The sequence below is a fragment of the Aedes albopictus genome, chromosome 1 (genome assembly GCF_035046485.1).
Source record: "Aedes albopictus strain Foshan chromosome 1, AalbF5, whole genome shotgun sequence".
In the NCBI taxonomy this organism is placed as follows: Eukaryota; Metazoa; Arthropoda; class Insecta; order Diptera; family Culicidae; genus Aedes; species Aedes albopictus.
The window spans coordinates 70,158,699-70,182,414 of NC_085136.1; the positions used below are offsets into that span (position 1 = coordinate 70,158,699).

Below are 23,716 nucleotides of genomic sequence, written 5' to 3' on the forward strand. Positions count from 1 at the left end.
GAAGGGATTTTCAGAAAAATCTCAGGGCGAATTTCTGGAAGAATTTCCGGAAGAACTTCCCTAGTAGACAACCTGAAGGTACCACAGTGAGAATTTTTGGAGGAGTTCTAAGAGAAATTGCTGGAAAAATCGCAGCAGCAGTTGTTTGAGGAATCCTAGCCACAATTCCCAGAGGAAGACCAATATAAGCTCTTGGAGGAATTCCATGAGAAATTTCTAGAAGAATCTCTGAATAAAATCTCTGAAGGAATTCCTGAAAGAATCACCGGAGGAACTTCTGAAAGAATCCCAGAAAGGTTGTCTTGAATAATACCAACAGGAATTTCTGAATTAATCCCAATAGACATTTTTAGAGGAACCCCTAGAAGAATTCCGAGAAGAATTTCCAAAGACATCCTAGGAGAAATTGCTGGACCAATCGTTGCAGAAAATTCTCGTTTGTACAACCCCATCTGGACTGCCTGGAGAATCCTAAGGGAAGTTTATTGATGAAATATCGGGAGGAATCCATAGAGGAAGCCTAGAGAAATCACTGTATGAATAGATAGAGATATTACTGGAAGAATCCATGGAGAAGTCTGTTGATTATTCAGGTATATAAGTAATTCCGGGTGTGATTTAGTTTGTGCCCTTAAAAATATTAGAATTATTATGGTAAGTTTTAAATTTTAGGTGATTGTCAAGGAAAAATTCTAGGGGGTGCCGAATTTGTTCTAGGGGGTGCCAGGCACCCCTGGAACCCCCCTAGCTACGCCAATGTCGAACATGGACGTTGACCGATCTACCCGAAGGACCTAAGGCAATTCGTAACAAGTGGGTATTCACGATCAAGCGACGAAGAGGTGTATTCTCCGGTGGTACGATACGCAACGATTTGTTGCCTCATGGCGTTGGCGGTAAAGTTTGACCTCGATATGGACCAGATGGACGTGGTAACCTCGGTGGTAACTACCATCCTGCAAAAGTGAACTTGGCGATGAGGAAGGTGTGCAGGCTCCATAGAGCACTGTACGGCCTCAAACAGTCAAGCTGCGTATGGAACGAGAAACTGGACGCCGTGTTACGAGGATTTGGACTGCAACGATCGTTGGTAGATACTTGCTTGTATTGGATCATCGATGAAGACAAGATTCTGTTTGTAACGGTGTATTTAGACGACCTACTAATTTTCACAAACAATCGTGCTTTCAAGATGAAACTGAAGCAATTCCTAATGAAAAAGTTCGATATGAAGGATCTTGGAAAAGCCACGGACTGGCTGGGAATCCGGATCGCTAGAGATCTGACAGAAGGACGACTTTCGTGACTTTTGCAAGAAATAGGACTAGCTGAATAACAGTTTCTTAAGCCAAAGTTTGCTTAAGAGTAGTTTGTTCCACTCTTGTACAGCAAAAATGTTTGTTGGGTACCTGTTCACCACGCATGGGTGGCGATATCCTGGAGCGTCAAGAAGCAGCCAACAGTAGCTCTTTCGTTGTGCGAGGCGGAATACACGTTGCTCTCGCAGGCAATTCAAGAGGCGATGTGTTGGAGGAACCTGCGTCCGAAGTTCACGGAAGTTGAAGCGATGCCCATCTACTGCGATAATCAGTCCGCAATCAGCATCGCAAGGAATGGATCCTACAATCCTAGTACGAAGTACGTGAACATTCTTTACCATTTTGTTCATGAGTGCTTTGTTACACGTGACATGTACCATAAACATGCATAAATATTTGAAAAATAGGAGTTAGGTTTTATTCTATTTATTAAAACTTGCCCTCAACGCGCCGTCGGAAAAAACGCCGGGGACAGCCTCCCCCGTTCATCCAAAACCCGCTCGCGAAAACAACGGGCGAAGAGAGAAGAAAGAGAGAAAAAACGGGCGATTTCGGTTTCCGTCCCAGACGGGTGGACCAAGGGGAGGTCTCTTGTGTCTTGTCGCTCAGACAAACTGGTGGTGTGGAACGTTGGCTTAAAATCGATAACGTGAGGAGATGACGAAGAAAGATCCAAAGATCCGGATCGGTGCGAAGAAACCGTGCTCAGAGTAGTGAAGTGTATCTGGCCCCGGAGTCATGGTGGCCATAGTGGAGTAGATAGGAAATCGAAGATTAAAACTTATCCTTAAAATGTGGTTCAGTGATTGTTATACGGCGCTGGTTTGATAGCCCGTAGGCCGGAGAAATACTCTTCTATCAACCACTAATACCCCCCCCCCCTTCGGGGAGCCAGTGAACCAGGCGTCCAGCATCCGACGGCTTTGGGCCGTCCTAACGTCAGGATTGTGTAGGCTAGGCAGCCCCTGGGATGAGACGAAGGTAAGTCTGCATGCCTCTTTTCTAGCCTTGGCAAAACCGAAACTTATAGCTTTGAACAGAACAACGTAAAGCTGAAGTACAGTGTCCGTTCGCTCGTTGCAAACCCGCTCGTTGCAACGCCTTAGTGTGCGACGAGAAGGACTACAGCGGCCGTTCGCTCGTTGCAACATGTTTACATTGCAACGAGCGAATGCCATTCGCTAATTGCAACGTCACTTTGACACTTAATACACTGACAGCATGACTGACAGCACAAATTTGACACTTGATTGCTCTTTGATTGCAAACACGTGTCAAATTTTGCAATTAGCGGACTTGCAACCAAAAAGCGTTGCAATGGGCGGGTTCGCAACGAGCAAACGGGCGCTGTAGATCAAGATAATTTGGTGACGTACCACCATAGACTACCTACCACCAAGCTGTCAGCTGTGCGCGAAAGGAAGAGTAGATTCGTGTGATGGAAGACTAATACAGCTCCTTGATCTCTCATAGCACGTGAGAGCTTGTCAACGACCTTAACCAGTGCAAGTGTATGGGTTGCCATGAAGATTGAACAGCTGCATGAAGATTGCCATAAACTGTTCAAGATTGGATGAATTCAATGGATCAAAGTACCTACGTCGTCGATCCAGGGAACTTCAAGATTGTGGTGGATAGTAAGAAGATGAGGGATAAAGGCGATTTTAATGCACTGCAGGACAGAGCAACTAGCGTAGGAATATTCAGTTGGATGGTTAGCTGCCCGTTCAAAATCGATTGGACAGAAAGAAACGGAAGCGTATATAGTTTATACTAAAGACTAGAAGCTCGGATTTGTGGCACAGAAGTTCATGCCTATGTTTATTGCAACGCCTACTGGGCAGAGGACACCACTGATCATGTAGGTAGTGGATACCTGTTCCTCATAGGAGCCACCATGAATTGTGGGCGGGTATATGGCTTCATCAGACGCTGTATAAAGAGTTGGTGTGAATTTCTAGAAGAATTAGGTGCGACACAGGGCAAGGTCGGTTGGTGATCGACAAAGAAAACAAAAGTTGTGCAATGCACCTAGCTGACTCAACAAACAGCGGAACAGGGTAGCAATATCAGGAGGATAACGGATCCATTGCAGCATGAACAGAGATCACGTAGAGAATGTTGTTGCTAAACAATGGGAAAGTATGGAACAAAACGATATGTGGAGGTTTTATGGTGTCTGTCAATGATATGCGGCATAGAACTGCGGTGACAGTGCCAACCATAGACATAAGAATGACTGAAATGGGAATATGATGACCGATAAAACAATGCCTGAGACCCTTCGGGGCCGTTCGTTCACGATTACTGGGATTGTCAGGGTTTTAACTGCGGATAGTGATAGAAAATAAACTTTAGCAGATAATACCAGAACATGGTGTTCCTGTGAAACTAATCTGGCTGATACGCGAAACGCTGAGTAGATTGAAATAAAGTGTTGAGATCGCAGCCGAAGATTATACTGTTTGTGACCTTAAATGGACTACTGCAAAGTGATATAATCTTAAATTAATCTGCAACATTGCACTATCTGAATCTGTTTTTAACCGCATTCGAATGTGTCACGATTTCCTCTTGCATCTAAACTATTTGTATAATATTCTAAACAAGAGAATCTATTGGCAATGAATATTTGTAGTATTTGAATCAGGTGCATTGCAAATCATACTTACTTTAGTGACAAATACGACTATCAAGACCATGGCTACACGCTACTCACCTCAGAAAAACATTCAATAACGTATCAACTCCTACCCACAAAAACAGTTTTCATTCTGAAATAAAGTTCATGCAAACTTACTTACCTCGTGCAACGCCAATCCAAAATAGGTGTATACAAATAAAACAAAAGGTAAAAAGGTAAAAAGAAAATAATCCATCCTAGCCAATCACCCTTTAGCTTAAATACTTAGCCGTCCTACTGGACCTACTAAGTACACTTGACCTAGAGGTATTCATCAAACCTAGCACTCCGATCTACCTGGTATCGTTAACGGAGCGTGGATTAAGCGTGATCTCGGTTTCACGCTTCCGCGAGTCGATATCGAGCGTCGCACCGTTACTGACGTTGTACTGATCGGCGACGCTATCCAGTATCCTAACCGTAACGACCGTTTGGTCCATGGTCATTCGGGTTGGTTCGGTTGTCGTCGGCAACCGATCGTCCTCCGTCGGCGGCTCTCGTTGGCCGTTCTCGTTGGTGGTTGTCGGCTTTATCGACGGTACCGTCGATGATGGCACCGCCATTAGTGATTGTTGTTCTAGGAACTGCCGGGACGTGGCCGTCGTTGATGCAATGTCGATCGATTTCATATATGGATTACAGAGGTGTGTGTATGTTTGTATGTGTGGGGATGTGGATTGTTTTTGTTTTTTTGATCCAGATACGAGGAAAGAAACGAAAAAGAAGGAAATAATTGTAGCAAAAATTTATACGAAAATTTAGTTTGAGAGATGGCTTTCGCCATTTGATGAATGCAATGAAATGACACGAGATGCTACTGGACTTTTGAAAAGTCATCATGAAGTATGATTATGGATGGCGGAAGCTTATAACAAAAAGTATGGATGCTTTGCTTATAATGCTAGCTTTTGAAGAAGAGTAAAATGTTTGATCGGAAGGAAAAAGCGGAAAGTCAGATGAAAAAGACGTATAAAAATACACTTAAGGAAAGATTATGTTTACAACAGAAAAAAGGGAACGTGTAAGATGAAAAGCGATTTAAATGTAATGACATTTGCCAATGGTCCGCGCTACATGAATAATGCTAGTTTAGCTAAAAAACCTCTAAGAACTAATGATTGATTGTCGCGGTGTGATCGAGTGAAATTCGGCATCCATGATGAAGGCGGCGAATACAATACTTGTTCACTTTTGAATTTAAGTTCACTTTTGTTTATGGTTCCTAGAATCAAATTTATCTTTCAATTGATTTACTATGGGTATTCTTAGGATTTTAGACACTGGCCGGGATTATTTTCTTTTTATTTATTTTGAAACAAAATAAAATTTCTAACACAACCGTACTAAACCAACTTGTAACAATAAATAAATAAATAAATCTACTACATGTGAACAATGGAACATAAATGTTTTAACCAATTCAAAAGAGAACACAATTTAAATAACTGCGTGAATGCCACCTAAAGTGAATGTTTAATCATTATAACGTGTGTTTTTTTTCGCAAACAGAAAAGTCCATTCCAACGTGCTGTAGTTTTTGTTGTTTAGCGAGCTTGCTTTTAGTCATGCAAATGAAGGTGATCGAATTAGCTTATCAAACACATGGAACTCTAGATTCGTGCAACAAACAAACATCTACCGTAAAATGGGGTAACTTTGATAGTTTTTCAGTGAACTTTCTCAATATTTTTACATGTAACAGTATTTCCCCGAGTTTAATATTTTTAAAACAAGTACTGGGGTATCAGTTATCAATTGCAATTAAAAGATTTGGAAATCTGAAATACTTTGGATAACTTTTAGTTTTTCATAAATCCGAAAATCAGATTTTCATTTTGGGGTAACTTTGATAATGCCCTAAAAATACATCAAATCTCAAAAAATAATCACAGATTGAAATCTTTGGAGTATGAACATGATGAGAGAAGGCTTGTGTAATATTTTAAATAGAACTTTTATATCAAAACATTGATTTTTTACTAAATTCTACACATAAACATGAGTTTGTTGAGTATTGAGTGCAAAACACAATCAATTTAGCTATCAAAAACCATTATCTTTGTAATAATAAATGCTTAACGGTACATCAACATATGATAACATGCTATTCATGGTTTGTTTTATTTTTTTTGGGTAGTTCTTTAATGTTTTATTAACAAATTTTGAACAACACATACAGCGCCCGTTCGCTCGTTGCAAACCCGCTCATTGCAACGCTTTTTGGTTGCAAGTCCGCTAATTGCAAAATTTGACACCTGTTTGCAATTAAAAAGCACTCAAGTGTCAAATTTGTGCTGTCAGTCATGCTGGCAGTGCATTTGGATGCACTTTAGTGTCAAATTGACGTTGCAATTAGCGAATGGCATTCGCTCGTTGCAAAGTAAACATTTTGCAACGAGCGAACGGCGGCTGTATTTATCGATATGAAATTACAAGGGCATTGCATACTTTTAGGCGTTTATCAATGTATGGATATAATATCCCAATTTACAAAATTGCTTCCATTTCGTAAAAACAAACTTCGTTAAGAGATTCAAGGCCAGATTTGGAATCTACTATGATAAATCTATCGAGAATAAAAGTCCATTCATTGAAAAAATAGTTGTAACGAAGTCGTATAGCAGATTGTTTGAAGGGGTTGATAAATGACAAAAATATCAACAATTTATATTTTTTGTCCAAAAAGTTGTATATAAACTAGATTTTAATGAAAATGCGTCTAAGATGAACTTTCATATGTATAGAATTGATTAACGTTTACCATTTTCTTAACTGGTTGAAGGAATCATAGTTATAAGATAAATTACACAATGCCTGCCGCACTATCAAAGTTACCCGCATTATCAAAGATACCCCGTTTTACGGTAATCAAATTCACTTTACGAATAGACAGTAGTATGTACAGCGCCCGTTCGCTCGTTGGAAACCCGCTCATTGCAACGCTTTTTGGTTGCAAGACTGCTAATAGGCTCCTAAAGTCCTATCGGGATTCTTGTTTTAAACCACAATATATGGTTCAAGAGTACATGTTTACTCATTTTATGACGTTCTTATTAACCGTAGTTGAAAATATATAATTTTTATTTTTTTAGCCTTTTGTCTCGTCCCTAGCTTATAACACATACTTTGAGTGATTTTTTTTCACCGTGTATGTCAGATAGGAACATTTTTGAAATCCCAGTGCGAAAAATGTCGAGCTCAGTCACACAAGGTTGACCTCAAATGTCAAAGTAGAACTATTTACCATTTTACTTATTTCGAATTTTCTCATTATTCTTTTGTTTTTAAAGTTCGAGTAAAGTACAATTCCGATTAGAATACCATGCTTGATCGTATTATTCAATATAAGCGAGATTTCGTCTCTAATTTTAGGACCCTATTGCAAAATTTGACACGTGTTTGCAATTTAAAAGCAATCAAGCGTCAAATTTGTGCTGTCAGTCATGCTGGCAGTGCATTTCGATGCACTTTAGTGTCAAAGTGACGTTGCAATTAGCGAATGGCATTCGCTCGTCGAAATGCACTGACAGCATGACTGACAGCATGAATTTGACACATGATTGCTTTTTAATTGCAAAAAGTTGTCAAATTTTGCAATTAGCGGACTTGCAACCAGCGCTGTTATTGGTCGTGAGCTTCCCATGACGATGAACAAGTAGGCCCTTTCATCGTCATAAGACAAAATGAGTATTCACGCACTTCGTCATGTCATTTTGCTATGATCAAGCGTCATGACGAAAACATTCATATTGATTTGAAATTAAAATTTTCACCTGGTCCAAGCAAATTTAGGCCAGCCGTTGTATTTAACTGATAGAGAGGATTTACATTTATGCTTTGAAGGATTTAAACAATGACAAAATCCATGAATGTTGTAGTAATTGCCTTGTTTACAACCATGTCACGCTCCGTCATGACCGAAAAATGAGCGAATATTGTTAGCCTCTCTTAGTCATTGGCTCCCGATTCGATGACATTGAGAGAGGCACTTCTGTAAAATTCGCGTGACGACCCGTGTTGACGCTGACGCTTTCCAAGCCTGCTTGCAACTAAAAAGCGTTGCAACGAGCGGGTTTGCAACGAGCGAACGGACGCTGTATTGATATGAGCCATTTTACGAAATGACAACAATGTTGATGATGATAATGATTTTCACGGATTATTGGACGCTACCTCCTGTCAAAATTCATTCATAAAATCGGCTCGTAAAATGGACTATCGACAGGTATACAAAGTTTGAATATAGCGGCCGATCGCTCGTTGCAACATGTTTACATTGCAACGAGCGAATGCCATTCGCCAATTACAACCTCACTTTGACACTAAAGTGCATCGAAATGCACTGCCAGCATGGATGACAGCACAAATTTGACACTTGATTGCTTTTTAATTGCAAACACGTGTCAAATTTTGTAATTAGCGGACTTGCAACCAAAACACGTTGCAATGAGCGGGTTTGCAACGAACTAACGGGCGCTGTAACAGCTACTAACACGGACCTGTCATCTCCATAAATAAACTGTCAAAAAAACAAACAGTAAGACCTAGTATTGCGATTTTTTTTCGACTTAGACTTTGATGCGATAAATTTCGTCGTACAGCGGCCGTTCGCTCGTTGCAAACTCGCTCATTGCAACGCTTTTTGGTTGCAAGTCCGCTGATTGCAAAATTTGACTCGTGTTTGCAATTAAAAAGCAATCAAGTGTCAAATTTGTGCTGTCAGTCATGCTGGCAGTGCATTTCGATGCACTTTAGTGTCAAAGTGACGTTGCAATTAGCGAATGGCATTCGCTCGTTGCAAAGTAAACATTTTGCAACGAGCGAACGGCGGCTGTACTCATATTTCGCTTTCGATTTCGCTGTCAATCTCAGTCGCAGGGTTTTTGCAACTCGCCCGATAATGTGACAGTTTTCGCCGGCCGTCTCAATGTTTACCATTAAGGTCTTTTGTCCTCGATCTACCAGCTGTTCATGTTTACACAACAAAACCAGCTGGTTCACCGATGTTTACGTTCATCCTCATTGTTCTCGGCTACCAGATGTTTATGTTTTCATAACAAAATCAGCTGGTTTCGCCTGAATCGGGGAAAGAAGGCGAAAATGTGTCAGAAATGTTAGGTTAGTACACTGAAATAAATTTTGTTGTCGAAACTACCGATTCCATAGTAAAATTACTAACCGTACCTATGATTCTCAACCGACAACAAAATCTGTTAAGGTAACTGAAATATGCTTGAAATTACAATGCATTGTAGTAAATTCAACTAAAAGCATAGTCGTCTCAACAACAAAACATTGTTAATTTTTCCAGGACACGCATTTTACAACACAGTATGGTTAAAAATACAATGCTCATTTGTTAAATTAAGACTATTTTTGGTAATGTTAACTGCACTGCTAGTTGAGTTGACAGTGTTTTAGTGGAATTAACTGAAAATTGTTGTCGGTTGAGAATCATAGGTACGGTTAGTAATTTTACTATGGAATCGGTAGTTTCCACAACAAAATTTATTTCAGTGTACCAGATTAGGGCGAATTCAATTTCGTCGTCAAAGTCTGATTATTCGTAAAAAATACAATATTCTACTTTATCGATATAGTTGCTGTCCTTTTCATGCTCATGTTTCATCTGTCATAATGACCTGTCAGTCATTTTGAGGTTAGGTTCGTTGGTGTAATAAAGAATAGGCTCCTAAAGGCCTATCTCAATTTCTGCATCATTCGATCAAGCATTGATTAAAACGACATGTTTACTCATTTTTTAAGGGCGGACGGGACGATCGGGGAAATATCCGCCATTGTTCTGTTGCTACTAAGATGGTAATCTCAGATTCTACTTCATATTTTGCAACAAAAACCTATCACTGTGTATGCTCACTTGGAGTGCATATGCTGATTGTTTTTCAGCATCTTCAGTGCGATAGAACTCGAGATTACCATCTTCAAAATCGCGAGGCAAATTGTTAGAAAGAGAGGCAAGATAGGAAAAATAACACGGCGTCCCGTTTCACCTTAAGTTTTCCTATTAGAGGTAAAGTCCATAAAACATATTTTCAAAATTTTTAATAACTTTTGCAACACTCCTTGTTTAGCACTCAATTTTGGGTAAATTTTGTTTACCGTGTATGTCAAACAGGAATATTTGCTGTCAAAAGTGAGCCAATGTGATGTCTTTTGCAACCCGCCGTTTCACTTTCGTTACGTCAAGGTTGACCTGGAATGTCAAACAAGACCTGATCATCATTATTTTATTTTCGAGTTTATTAACTATTCTGTCATTTTTTAAGTTTGGAAAAATTACCATTGAGATCAGAAAAGCCTGCTCCTTCGTGTTATGCAGCAAAACCGGGAAAATATTTTTCATTTTAGGACCCTATTAAGGTCTTGTGTTCTCGGTCTACCAGCTGGTCATGTTTACACAACAAAACCAGCTAGTTCACCGATGTTTTCATAACAAAATAAGCTGGTTTCGCCTGAATCGGGGAAAGAAGGCGAAAATGTGTCATAAATGTTAGGTTAGTACCATATTAGGGCGAGTTCAATTTCGTCGCCAAAGTCTGATAATTCGTAAAAAATACAATATTGATTTCCATAAGTTTTCATAGTTGAATTCAATATTGCGATTTTTTTTTCGACTTAGACTTTGATGTGATAAATTTCATCGTACTCATACTTCGCTTTCGATTTCGCTGTCAATCTCAGTCGCAGGGTTTTTGCAACTCGCCCGATAATGTGACAGTTTTCGCCGGCCGTCTCAATGTTTACAATAAGGCATTTTATGAGACGTTTCAAATCAGCTGTTTTTTGAATGTTTACCAGCTTTGAAGTCCAACCGGTGGGCTCATTTATTTACATTTTCGTTAGCATAACATGTGATACGGGCCCATCCAATAAACGGGGTTCATTTATCTGCAAAAATGCGTCAATCCGCCCTCTATAATTAATATCCGTAGACCGTGGTAATGTTTTTTTCATCTGCTAGTGACATCATACAGCTCGGGGGATTGATACATGCCGCATTAGAAACCGAAACATCTCTGCCAGCAAAAATCTGATTGGCGCTCACCACATGTTAGGCTACTTTTTGCGAAAACAAAAACATCAAATGTAAACAATAACATTGAGCGGCCCACCGGTAGAACGTCTCGTAAAATAGCTTATTAAGGTCTTTTGTTCTCGGTGTACCAGCTGGTCATGTTTACACAACAAAACCAGCTGGTTCACCGATGTTTACGTTCATCCTTATAGGTGAATTTGGATGACCCCCAATTGTAGAGGCGCTAAGTGAGATAAGGTGAAAATCGTTTGTTTACATCAAAAATTCAATTTTTCGTTTTCAAAATTAACTCATATTTTGCCTTGGTGGTTGCTTTTTTCCATTGGTAATGGCTTCTATTATCATCAATCTCGATGCCCACGGCGACAGACACCGGATTGGCCAGCTAACAAAAAATCCGGAAGATTGCCCGCCGGAGGCATAGCAAGAGCTCCTCAAATTAATCGCATAAGTTGTTCGTAAGTACCTACCAGATCTAAGCGCATCTGAAAGAGAATTAGATTTTCTTTTCAAAAAGTGCGCGTTTGTTTCTCTACGATGCGGAATTCGATATGAAAAAGTGGAAAAAGTGCTCTTTGCTTATGCTACGCCATGTGAAATTTTGGAGGAGCCACGTTTTTCATAAGGTTCTCATTCCTGCCACCAGATGCGGAGGGATCGTTAGCTTCCGTTTGATTTACCTATTGTTCTCGGCTACCAGCTGTTTATGTTTTCATAACAAAATCAGCTGGTTTCGCCTGAATCGGGGAAAGAAGGCAAAAATGTGTCATAAATGTTAGGTTAGTACCATATTAGGGCGAGTTCAATTTCGTCGCCAAAGTCTGATTATTCGTGAAAAATACAATAACAAACTGTCAAAAATTTTGACAAATGAAAATATTTTATTATCAAACAATGGAACAGTTCAGTTTAAACTAGAAATCAGTTTGTCATTATAGCAAACTGAAAAATCGGTTGATTTGAACTAAAATTTAATTGTGTTTACAATTTATTTTTCTGCGTGTATGTATTGAATTTTGCAAGGTGATGTCACGAATGAACGTTCGGTTCATTCTCGTTCGTCCCTTCCTTTTCCCTCTCACGCGAATCTTGACATTTTCCGGTGACTTGTTTTGATTCCCATTCGAAAATTGAGGTTAAATTTCGATGCAAAACTCTATTGATATAAGCCTAGTCCGAAGAAGTTTAAAATCAGTTGATTTTTGGGGCCTTTGACAGTTCTCCTATGAAAATGACAGTTCAGCGTTTGCGCCTTTGTTCGGCAGTTGTAAACAGTGGCATACACGGACCTGTCAACTCAAAAGGTCTATTGACAGGTTTACAAAGTTTGAACAACAGCTGGTAACACCTGTCATCTTCATTAACGAACTGTCAAAGAAAACTCAGTTGATTTAAAACGTCAATTGGATTGGATTGGATTGGATTGGATTGGATTGGATTGGATTGGATTGGATTGGATTGGATTGGATTGGATTGGATTGGATTGGATTGGATTGGATTGGATTGGATTGGATTGGATTGGATTGGATTGGATTGGATTGGATTGGATTGGATTGGATTGGATTGGATTGGATTGGATTGGATTGGATTGGATTGGATTGGATTGGATTGGATTGGATTGGATTGGATTGGATTGGATTGGATTGGATTGGATTGGATTGGATTGGATTGGATTGGATTGGATTGGATTGGATTGGATTGGATTGGATTGGATTGGATTGGATTGGATTGGATTGGATTGGATTGGATTGGATTGGATTGGATTGGATTGGATTGGATTGGATTGGATTGGATTGGATTGGATTGGATTGGATTGGATTGGATTGGATTGGATTGGATTGGATTGGATTGGATTGGATTGGATTGGATTGGATTGGATTGGATTGGATTGGATTGGATTGGATTGGATTGGATTGGATTGGATTGGATTGGATTGGATTGGATTGGATTGGATTGGATTGGATTGGATTGCAACGAGCGAATAGTGGTTTCTGCTTTTAGTAGTGTTGCGTGTACGTACACGCTGCATTACACGAACACCACTTGAGTTACTGGTTGAAAATAGTAAACAAAGATCAGCTGTTCCCAGCAAAATCAAATGGGCATATTTTCAACCAGTAGATTTGCATTAATGTTCGTGACACCGCGCTGCGAAACCACTATGCCATTCGCTAATTGCAACGTCACTTTGACACTAAAGTGCATCGAAATGCACTGCCAGCATGACTGACAGCACAAATTTGACACTTGATTGCTTTTTAATTGCAAACACGAGTCAAATTTTGCAATCAGCGGACTTGCAACCAAAAAGCGTTGCAATGAGCGAGTTTGCAACGAGCGAACGGCCGCTGTACAGTAAAAAATATCGCATTGCATTCACTCCAGTAGATTGACATTGTTTTGGTCCAGCAGCAATAGCAAACGAGACCATCCACCATGCGTCTCCATCACTAGTGTTCAAAGTCAGTGCTACTAACTGGACCGTCGTTAACCCTTTATGAGGTCGAGAAAACTAGAAGAGTTGTCAACGCATACTATTATGGAAATTATTATATACATGATTGGATTGGATTGGATTGGATTGGATTGGATTGGATTGGATTGGATTGGATTGGATTGGATTGGATTGGATTGGATTGGATTGGATTGGATTGGATTGGATTGGATTGGATTGGATTGGATTGGATTGGATTGGATTGGATTGGATTGGATTGGATTGGATTGGATTGGATTGGATTGGATTGGATTGGATTGGATTGGATTGGATTGGATTGGATTGGATTGGATTGGATTGGATTGGATTGGATTGGATTGGATTGGATTGGATTGGATTGGATTGGATTGGATTGGATTGGATTGGATTGGATTGGATTGGATTGGATTGGATTGGATTGGATTGGATTGGATTGGATTGGATTGGATTGGATTGGATTGGATTGGATTGGATTGGATTGGATTGGATTGGATTGGATTGGATTGGATTGGATTGGATTGGATTGGATTGGATTGGATTGGATTGGATTGGATTGGATTGGATTGGATTGGATTGGATTGGATTGGATTGGATTGGATTGGATTGGATTGGATTGGATTGGATTGGATTGGATTGGATTGGATTGGATTGGATTGGATTGGATTGGATTGGATTGGATTGGATTGGATTGGATTGGATTGGATTGGATTGGATTGGATTGGATTGGATTGGATTGGATTGGATTGGATTGGATTGGATTGGATTGGATTGGATTGGATTGGATTGGATTGGATTGGATTGGATTGGATTGGATTGGATTGGATTGGATTGGATTGGATTGGATTGGATTGGATTGGATTGGATTGGATTGGATTGGATTGGATTGGATTGGATTGGATTGGATTGGATTGGATTGGATTGGATTGGATTGGATTGGATTGGATTGGATTGGATTGGATTGGATTGGATTGGATTGGATTGGATTGGATTGGATTGGATTGGATTGGATTGGATTGGATTGGATTGGATTGGATTGGATTGGATTGGATTGGATTGGATTGGATTGGATTGGATTGGATTGGATTGGATTGGATTGGATTGGATTGGATTGGATTGGATTGGATTGGATTGGATTGGATTGGATTGGATTGGATTGGATTGGATTGGATTGGATTGGATTGGATTGGATTGGATTGGATTGGATTGGATTGGATTGGATTGGATTGGATTGGATTGGATTGGATTGGATTGGATTGGATTGGATTGGATTGGATTGGATTGGATTGGATTGGATTGGATTGGATTGGATTGGATTGGATTGGATTGGATTGGATTGGATTGGATTGGATTGGATTGGATTGGATTGGATTGGATTGGATTGGATTGGATTGGATTGGATTGGATTGGATTGGATTGGATTGGATTGGATTGGATTGGATTGGATTGGATTGGATTGGATTGGATTGGATTGGATTGGATTGGATTGGATTGGATTGGATTGGATTGGATTGGATTGGATTGGATTGGATTGGATTGGATTGGATTGGATTGGATTGGATTGGATTGGATTGGATTGGATTGGATTGGATTGGATTGGATTGGATTGGATTGGATTGGATTGGATTGGATTGGATTGGATTGGATTGGATTGGATTGGATTGGATTGGATTGGATTGGATTGGATTGGATTGGATTGGATTGGATTGGATTGGATTGGATTGGATTGGATTGGATTGGATTGGATTGGATTGGATTGGATTGGATTGGATTGGATTGGATTGGATTGGATTGGATTGGATTGGATTGGATTGGATTGGATTGGATTGGATTGGATTGGATTGGATTGGATTGGATTGGATTGGATTGGATTGGATTGGATTGGATTGGATTGGATTGGATTGGATTGGATTGGATTGGATTGGATTGGATTGGATTGGATTGGATTGGATTGGATTGGATTGGATTGGATTGGATTGGATTGGATTGGATTGGATTGGATTGGATTGGATTGGATTGGATTGGATTGGATTGGATTGGATTGGATTGGATTGGATTGGATTGGATTGGATTGGATTGGATTGGATTGGATTGGATTGGATTGGATTGGATTGGATTGGATTGGATTGGATTGGATTGGATTGGATTGGATTGGATTGGATTGGATTGGATTGGATTGGATTGGATTGGATTGGATTGGATTGGATTGGATTGGATTGGATTGGATTGGATTGGATTGGATTGGATTGGATTGTAGTCCAGAAATTAGAGGACTTGAAATCAAAAAGCGTTTCGATAAGTGAACGGTTACTGTATTTTGAAACACCCTAATGATTACTTTCCCCCTACACCCAAAAAAATTTTGTCGTTTTTACCGAATCCATGGTAAAATTAAGAATTGTACCAACAATTTTCAACCGAATGCAAAATTCTGTTAAATGTACTGAAACATTGTCAATAATACCATGCATGTTGTACTTTTGACGTAAAATATTCTTGATGCAACTATTTTGGCATTGTATTTTTGACCATGTTTATCCAAGACGTGCAACATTCAAGTCGACATGGTTAAAATAACAATGCCAAAATAGTAGCAACAAGATTTTTTTTAGTCAAAAATACAGCATGCATGGTATAGTGGTTTCTGCTTTTAGTGGTGTTGCGTGTACGTACACGCTGCATTACACGAACACCACCTGAGTTACTGGTTGAAAATACAGCCGCCGTTCGCTCGTTGCAAAATGTTTACTTTGCAACGAGCGAATGCCATTCGCTAATTGCAACGTCACTTTGACACTAAAGTGCATCGAAATGCACTGCCAGCATGACTGACAGCACAAATTTGACACTTGATTGCTTTTTAATTGCAAACACGAGTCAAATTTTGCAATCAGCGGACTTGCAACCAAAAAGCGTTGCAATGAGCGAGTTTGCAACGAGCGAACGGCCGCTGTAGTAAACAAAGATCAGCTGTTCCCAGCAAAATCAAATGGGCATATTTTCAACCAGTAGATTTGCATTAGTGTTCGTGACACCGCGCTGCGAAACCACTATTACTGACAATGTTTCAGTACATTTAACAGAATTTTGCATACGGTTGAAAATTGTTGGTACAGTTCTTGTTTTTACCATGGATTCGGTAGAAACTACAACAAAATTTATTTCAGTGTACAGCGCCCGTTCGCTCGTTGCAAACCCGCTCGTTGCAACGCTTTTTAGTTACAAGTCCGCTCATTGCAAAATTTGACAAGTTTTTGCAATTAAAAAGCAATCATGTGTCAATTTCGTGCTGTCAGTTATGCTGTCAGTGCATTCCGATGCACTTTAGTGTCAAAGTGACGTTGCAATTAGCGAATGGCATTCGCTCGTTGCAAAGTAAACATTTTGCAACGAGCGAACGGCCGCTGTAGCTGATTAGTTGCTACCAAAGTTGCTACCCACTGCTACCAATCCCATCCAAGCGCCCCTCGTGCGTGAGCCCACTTTTGACGTTTGTTGTTTTGTTGTTGTCTGATCATCAGTTGCGCACCGAACCGCGAAGAAACGTGAACTGCAGAAACCGTTGCTCGAGATTTAATCAATAGTGTTCCAATTTTTCAATATCCAACGAGAATGGTAAGTTTTCGATCTGATTTTCTAATCGTTTGTAAAAACATTCAGCAAAAACCGGTTCTATTTCGTCAGCTTGACAAAGACGACGACCAGCAGCTGGATGCTGTGTCGATTTTTAGTGGATCCAGTGGCGGCCAATCGGATCTGCACCTGCACCGGAAACCACGACAGTATGACTTCAGTTTTTCCCTCCCGTCACCCCAGCAGCAGCAGCAGCAACCGATGGACGTGGACACATCCGGTGGTGGCCCGATTCAGCTGTCACTAGCAACGCCTCGCCCCGGCGAAAAGAAACAAAAACTAAACAGTGGACGAGCTAGGGTCAAAATGCGAAAGCTGGCCAGCGGCGAGACGGATTCCAGTGAAGCTGGTGACCGGGGATGCTCGGGTGGGAAGACGCTGCGATTGCGAACGGTGGTCTGCTGCTCGGTGGTGCTACTGGTGGCGGTGCTCGTGGTGCTGATTGGTAAACAGGACCTGAGGGAGGAGTTCTGGAAGCGGTACAAGGAACAATACCACGAGCTGTTGTATGGCGTGGAAGATTACTGCAATCAGGAGTTTGACTTTTCTGCGACCGCTGGTGCACTTTCCAGTGGGGTGATAGGTCAACTGGAGGCGACTGCAAAATCGGAGGAAATAGTCAATCGGCGACGGAATGAACGTTGCACATCAATCGCCCTGCTGGGATCCACCGGAGTTGGCAAAAGCCTCATGGCCGACATAATCGCAAAGACCTTCCAGTGGCAATCGAACGTCCACCACTTCTTTTGGGACTACACGTTCACACCGGCGAAGCGATTCGAGCGGTTTCAATCTTTCCTGTACGGGATCCGGCATGGTCGCGATGTGGAACTACGATGCGGACGGAGTTTGATCATCGTGGACCATCTCGGGAGTGGCGACGTGGACACGATCAACAAAATAGACGCTCGGCTGCGGTTCGTGGCGGACAAGGATGACGTACAGTTGATGGTGCTGTACGTATTTCAGGGAGCGTTGACCAGGGACAACCCGGAAGCGGTTCAGCATCTGAGCAGATTTATTGAACGAGTTCAGCTCCGTTCGCTGAAAGAGGATGATTTGAGAGCATGTATCAGGCTGGAAGCAGCCGAGTTTGGGGTGGACCTGGACCAGCATCCTGGTCTGCTGGAGGAATTGACTTCTAGCGTGGATTGGGAACGTTATGGATGTAAACCTGTTCGAGCAAAGCTAGCGTTTCATTCTCAGTTTTCGAAGAATGATTCCTGATTGTGAGTTCCACTTTTGAGGGTTTGACTAAGACATTGTACATGTGCTGTGATTTTCTTTTTTGTTAAAATGTAAATTCTAGAGCTCGATTTGAATAGGTCGTATGTGCTTTCGTCGATATAAAAATCGATCAGTTTATTTTAGTTACTGTAGCAATATCAATTATTTTTCGAGGACTTTTAGTGATTGAACGGAAAGCCTGTTTTGTAAGGAATCGGCTGTATGTATAAGTTTTGTTTAATTGCAACAGCTTTCGCTTCAATAAGCGAATCCAACTGATCGAATTTTATATCGACGAAAGCACATACGACCTATTCTAATCGAGCTCCAGAATTGTGTTCGGTAAAAAACACTACTTGATTGTAAATAAATATATTTGTGAAATACATTTGTACTACTTCACAATTATTAATATCACTATCATTCAGACCCTTCAAACTACTATGTAATTAGGACTATTGAAGAGTACTGCCCCCTCACCAACATCTTAACATATAGGACATGCACAATACAATAATTAATATTCGCAACATTAGCAAACGTTGAATCATTTACGTTGTTGATGAAACTCGTAATTAGAAGCACTACATACAGTCGAGTCTCCTATTAGACGCTCCCACGCGTATTCCGGGTGGTCTTCTAACCAATTTAGTTTATTTTTTGTATGTGATGAGTCTAGTAAGCACTAATTGCACTAAAAAATCAGCTGGATTGGATGCAAAACAGCTATGAAATTGCGATGAGCACAAAGTGGGTGGCAGCGTCTAATAGGAGACACGACTGTATTGATTTTAAAGCTACAGCCGCCGTTCGCTCGTTGCAAAATGTTTACTTTGCAACGAGCGAATGCCATTCGCTAATTGCAACGTCACTTTGACACTAAAGTGCATCGAAATGCACTGCCAGCATGACTGACAGCACAAATTTGACACTTGATTGCTTTTTAATTGCAAACACGAGTCAAATTTTGCAATCAGCGGACTTGCAACCAAAAAGCGTTGCAATGAGCGAGTTTGCAACGAGCGAACGGCCGCTGTACAGTAAAAAATATCGCATTGCATTCACTCCAGTAGATTGACATTGTTTTGGTCCAGCAGCAATAGCAAACGAGACCATCCACCATGCGTCTCCATCACTAGTGTTCAAAGTCAGTGCTACTAACTGGACCGTCGTTAACCCTTTATGAGGTCGAGAAAACTAGAAGAGTTGTCAACGCATACTATTATGGAAATTATTATATACATGATTTTTGTTTGAAAGAAACTCTCAAAAATCTAGGTGGCAATATAGTTGCCACTGCCCGTTCAGGGCACTTTTCTTCTTTTGACTTCGACAAAAAAGCCGGAAAAGAGATTTTAGAGTGGATTAAGGCTTAACCCATAAGGCGCCGTCCCATTGCCGTATCTAGGATTTTTTTCTAGGGGGTGCCAGTTTCAGTGGCTTCCAGGTTGTTTTTTTTTGTTAAAGGAAATACCGATCCACCCTCAATTTCTCAGTCGCGGGAAAAATGAGCCTACAAATTTAAACGCACTATATTTTAGAGAATAGCTTTTTTGGAAAATTCGGTCCGTTGTACTTATTTAACACTTTACTTGCCATGCACTAAGGGCCAGAATCGCAATCTAGCGGAACTAAATTAATTACTCCAAAACGAAGCATTTCCGACACATGGTGTCTTCGACAAAGTTGTTTGACATCAGCAGAGGCATCTATTGCTAAGAACGTAGTAGTTCGCAACTCGTCCGCATAGGTGGCGCCACCATCTAACTTCTTCGTTTTACGTCCTAGAAACTTAGCGTCTTCGGCAAAGTTGTCTATTTTGGCAAAATAAACAACTCTTTCTCAGACGACAAAATTCCACAGCCTACTGTTTTCGAGTTATTTAAAAAATAAAAACCAATCAATGAAAAAACAGTTTTTTAAGCTAATTTAGACATTTTTACTAGAAACCATGTGAGTTTAATTTTTTTCCTAATGCATATGTGTCACCGACATTTGCTTGACCTACTATGTATCGTAAAAGTAAAAACAATAAAAATAGTTCATATTATTGCATCAAAATGTGTTTCATAGTCATTTTTTGTCAATATAATCTAGTTTACAGTACTTTTTCGATTTTATCACGAATGAAAAAAAAAATCGCGTGATATACTGGAGCGTGATAAAATTGAAACATATTTTTTGCGAGTGTTTTTATTGCTCAAAATACACCTGAATAGAAAAAAAGCAAATATAAAACGAACGAAATATAAAACCACGAAATGGAAACGAAAATTTCAGGCAGCATTTTGAAAAATAAATTTAGCCAATCGTCAATAAAGATCAAGAAGTCATCCTAGACTGTATTTATGCTGCATTGTAGAGCAGTGTGAAAATATCCCCTCAACGCCTCAACTAACTAGTGAAGACGAAATGGAGCCACATGAAATGGAACGCATGAAGTCTGAAATAATGGCACTTAAAAGTTTCCTCGAGTGAACAAGCAATGAGTAGCACTTTCAATTTTGAGTATTATTTAAGTTATCATCATTATTTAAGTTAGACATCCTTGCTATCGGTATTTGCATGGTAGCAATTGATAATTGATCATTTCGTAACAGTCGTTCAAGTGATTTTGATGGTCTACTGTGACGCAAAATTTTTGGGTTTTCTTATGTTGGGAATCTTCCTAAACTTTATATGAAGTTACGAACGAAATTCCTTTTAAAGCTTGAATTTTGTCAAACTAACTTTGATTGAAATGAGTTAAAATTGCAGTTTCATACAGCTTTTCGTTTGTTTGATAAATATTTGATATGTTTTAGAATGCGATTCTAAATAATCGAGTTCAGTACCCGGTCTGTAATCCCTTTATCACCTTTGTCACTGAAACCATTTAGGGTAGAAGCATCAGTTTTGGCCATAGTACAGATTGACACCTTTCATATTGGCATATTGGAAGTTTTAATTGGTTAATTTGTCATTTTTTTTTCAGGAATGATTTCCCTTAGATTTTGACCAAAACTGGTGCGCGAACCCTGTTTATGTGCAAAAGTAGCATACTTATGACAATTCATATGCCCTATCTAGTTTAGAATATGTATTTGGAAATATTTCTATCAATTATCATAGCGTGATGAAATCGAAAAAAATACCGTGCTAGAATCGAGAGTGATATAATGGAGCGTGATTAAATAGAACCGTGACAAAATCGAAAAACCACTGTATATGCAATAATTCGAAAACAGTAGGCCGTGGAAATTTGACGTCTAAGAAAGAGTTGTTTATTTAGTCAAAATAAACAACTTTTTCGAAGACATAAGCTCTCTAATGTGTAACAGCAAAAAGTTACATGCTGGCACTACTTATATTTATACTGTTACTTAAAAGCTATTATCTCAAAAACACCAAAAAATACCTCTCCAATTTTTTTACAGTATGTTCACCTAGTATTGCTTTGTATTTGCTGAGAATTTGAAGTTGCGATTTTTTGCGCTTTGCGAGATATTAAGGCATGAAATTCACACTGTTTTTTCGAATTTGTATGTTTATTTTTAATTTTTGATGATAATATTCAACATATTCCCGTACAATGTGTTCGGTTTGACACATATGCATTAGGAAAAAAAATTAAACTCACATGGTTTCTAGTAACAATGTCAAAATTAGCTTAAAAAACTGTTTTTTCATTGATTGGTTTTTATTTTTTAAATAACTCGAAAACAGTAGGCTGTGGGATTTTGTCGTCTGAGAAAGAGTTGTTTATTTTGCCAAAATAAACAACTTTGCCGAAGACGCCAAGTCTCTAGGACTTAAAACGAAGAAGTTAGATGGTGGCGCCACCTATGCGGACGAGTTGTGAACTACTACGTTCTTAGCAATAGATGCCTCTGCTGATGTCAAACAACTTTGTCGAAGACACCATGTGTCGGAAATGCTTCGTTTTGGAGTAATTAATTTAGTTCCGCTAGATTGCGATTCTGGCCCTTAAGTGCCCCACACAATGCATACGTTTGCGTGTGCGTGACAGTAGTTTGACACATTTCCCATGGGAAAACTGTCAAAAAAACGCAAACCTCGACGGAACGGACGCTATGTGCTCCAGGCTTTAGTGCCATGGAGGTACGAAAACTTGATAAATTGATTGCGTACAATACATAGAATTTGTATTTTCCCTTTGAACATAACAATCATCGCGACAACCCCTTTGTTGTGTGGATTAAACACTATAAAATATACAAAAATTTGCGTGTAACTTGTGTTCATCGTGACATCCTCTTTGTTTTATTGCATGATAATAACCCTTATTCAAATAGTTTTCAAGAACAATTGTAAAAGTTATAAATACTTAAAATTGCGAAATCAGGATACATAATTGAATTTTTGGTTTTACCTCAAAATTAATGGCGACAGTGTTTTTGTTTTGTTTTGTAGTTCAACACTACCACGTGTACATGAGAAGTCTCAGCATGAGAATACTTTTACAGGGAAATTATATTTCGGATAATCGAGCCTGGTTTGTACGTGTAATACAAGAAATTTATGTTTTCGGCAAAACATTCTTTCGGTAATTCCTCAGGGAATATTCCCGGTAATTTATAATCTCCCAGTAATTCCTTTGGATTTGACAAATTTCTTCAGTAATATCTTTGGATCTTTCTTTAAGAATTTATTTCGTAGTATGTTGGGAATTTTAGTATCAAATACCTTTCACACATCCTTTGATAATTTCATCGGCAATTCCATTAGGAGTTTATTTGGCTTTTTATTTCTTTGGCAAATTTTTTAGTAGTCTTTCGCCAATTTTTTAGTAGTCTTTCAAGCATTGTTTTGTTAATGTCAACAATTCTATTGATATTTGCTTTTTAAAATTCTCTAAATTACTTTTCAGGCAATTCCTTTGAGAATTCTTTTAGTGAAGCCTTTGGTAATCCATTCGACAATGGCTTTGGGAACATCCTCACAATTTTTCTGGAAATTCTTCGGCAAGTCATTCTACTTTTTTTTTGGATTTTCGTCGTTTTTTTTAGACTTTCATTATCCATGCTATTCTGTATTCCTTAGCCGATTCATTGGAAATTTTTCCATAAATCGCTTCTATAATTTTATTGAAAATTCTTCAGTCAATTTCTTCTAGATTTCTTCAGTAATTATGTAAGGATTTCCTACAGTAGATGATTTCGGAATACCTTCGGCAATTTCGATATTACTTGCATTGAAAATTTATTTGGGAATTTCATCAGCAATTCCTTTGGAAATTTTGGAAACTTCAATTATTACTTTGGGAACTTCTTTGGTAATCCCTTTGGAAATTGATTTGAGAAATTTATTAGAAATTTCCCTCGGAA

General features: G+C 39.4%; 2 protein-coding genes across 9 annotated transcripts in view; one reads left to right on the forward strand and one right to left on the reverse strand.

Annotated features, from left to right (window-relative positions):
- LOC115269089 (diacylglycerol lipase-alpha) overlaps positions 1-23,716 on the reverse strand; it is a 430,920-nt gene that overhangs the window by 12,200 nt on the left and 395,004 nt on the right. For 2 of the 8 annotated variants that reach the window (XM_062844789.1, XM_062844788.1), the window contains one exon: positions 4,300-4,586. The exons of the other annotated variants lie outside the window; for them this stretch is intronic. In XM_062844789.1, coding sequence (XP_062700773.1) covers positions 4,300-4,586 — 287 coding nt within the window. The remainder of the gene's footprint in view (positions 1-4,299; positions 4,587-23,716) is intronic. 8 annotated transcript variants of the gene reach the window in all.
- LOC109404730 (uncharacterized) lies at positions 17,001-18,777 on the forward strand. The gene is made up of 2 exons (XM_019677654.3): positions 17,001-17,144; positions 17,214-18,777. The coding sequence occupies exons 1-2, from the start codon at positions 17,142-17,144 to the stop codon at positions 18,387-18,389; spliced, it is 1,179 nt and encodes a 392-aa protein (XP_019533199.2). The 5' UTR covers positions 17,001-17,141; the 3' UTR covers positions 18,390-18,777.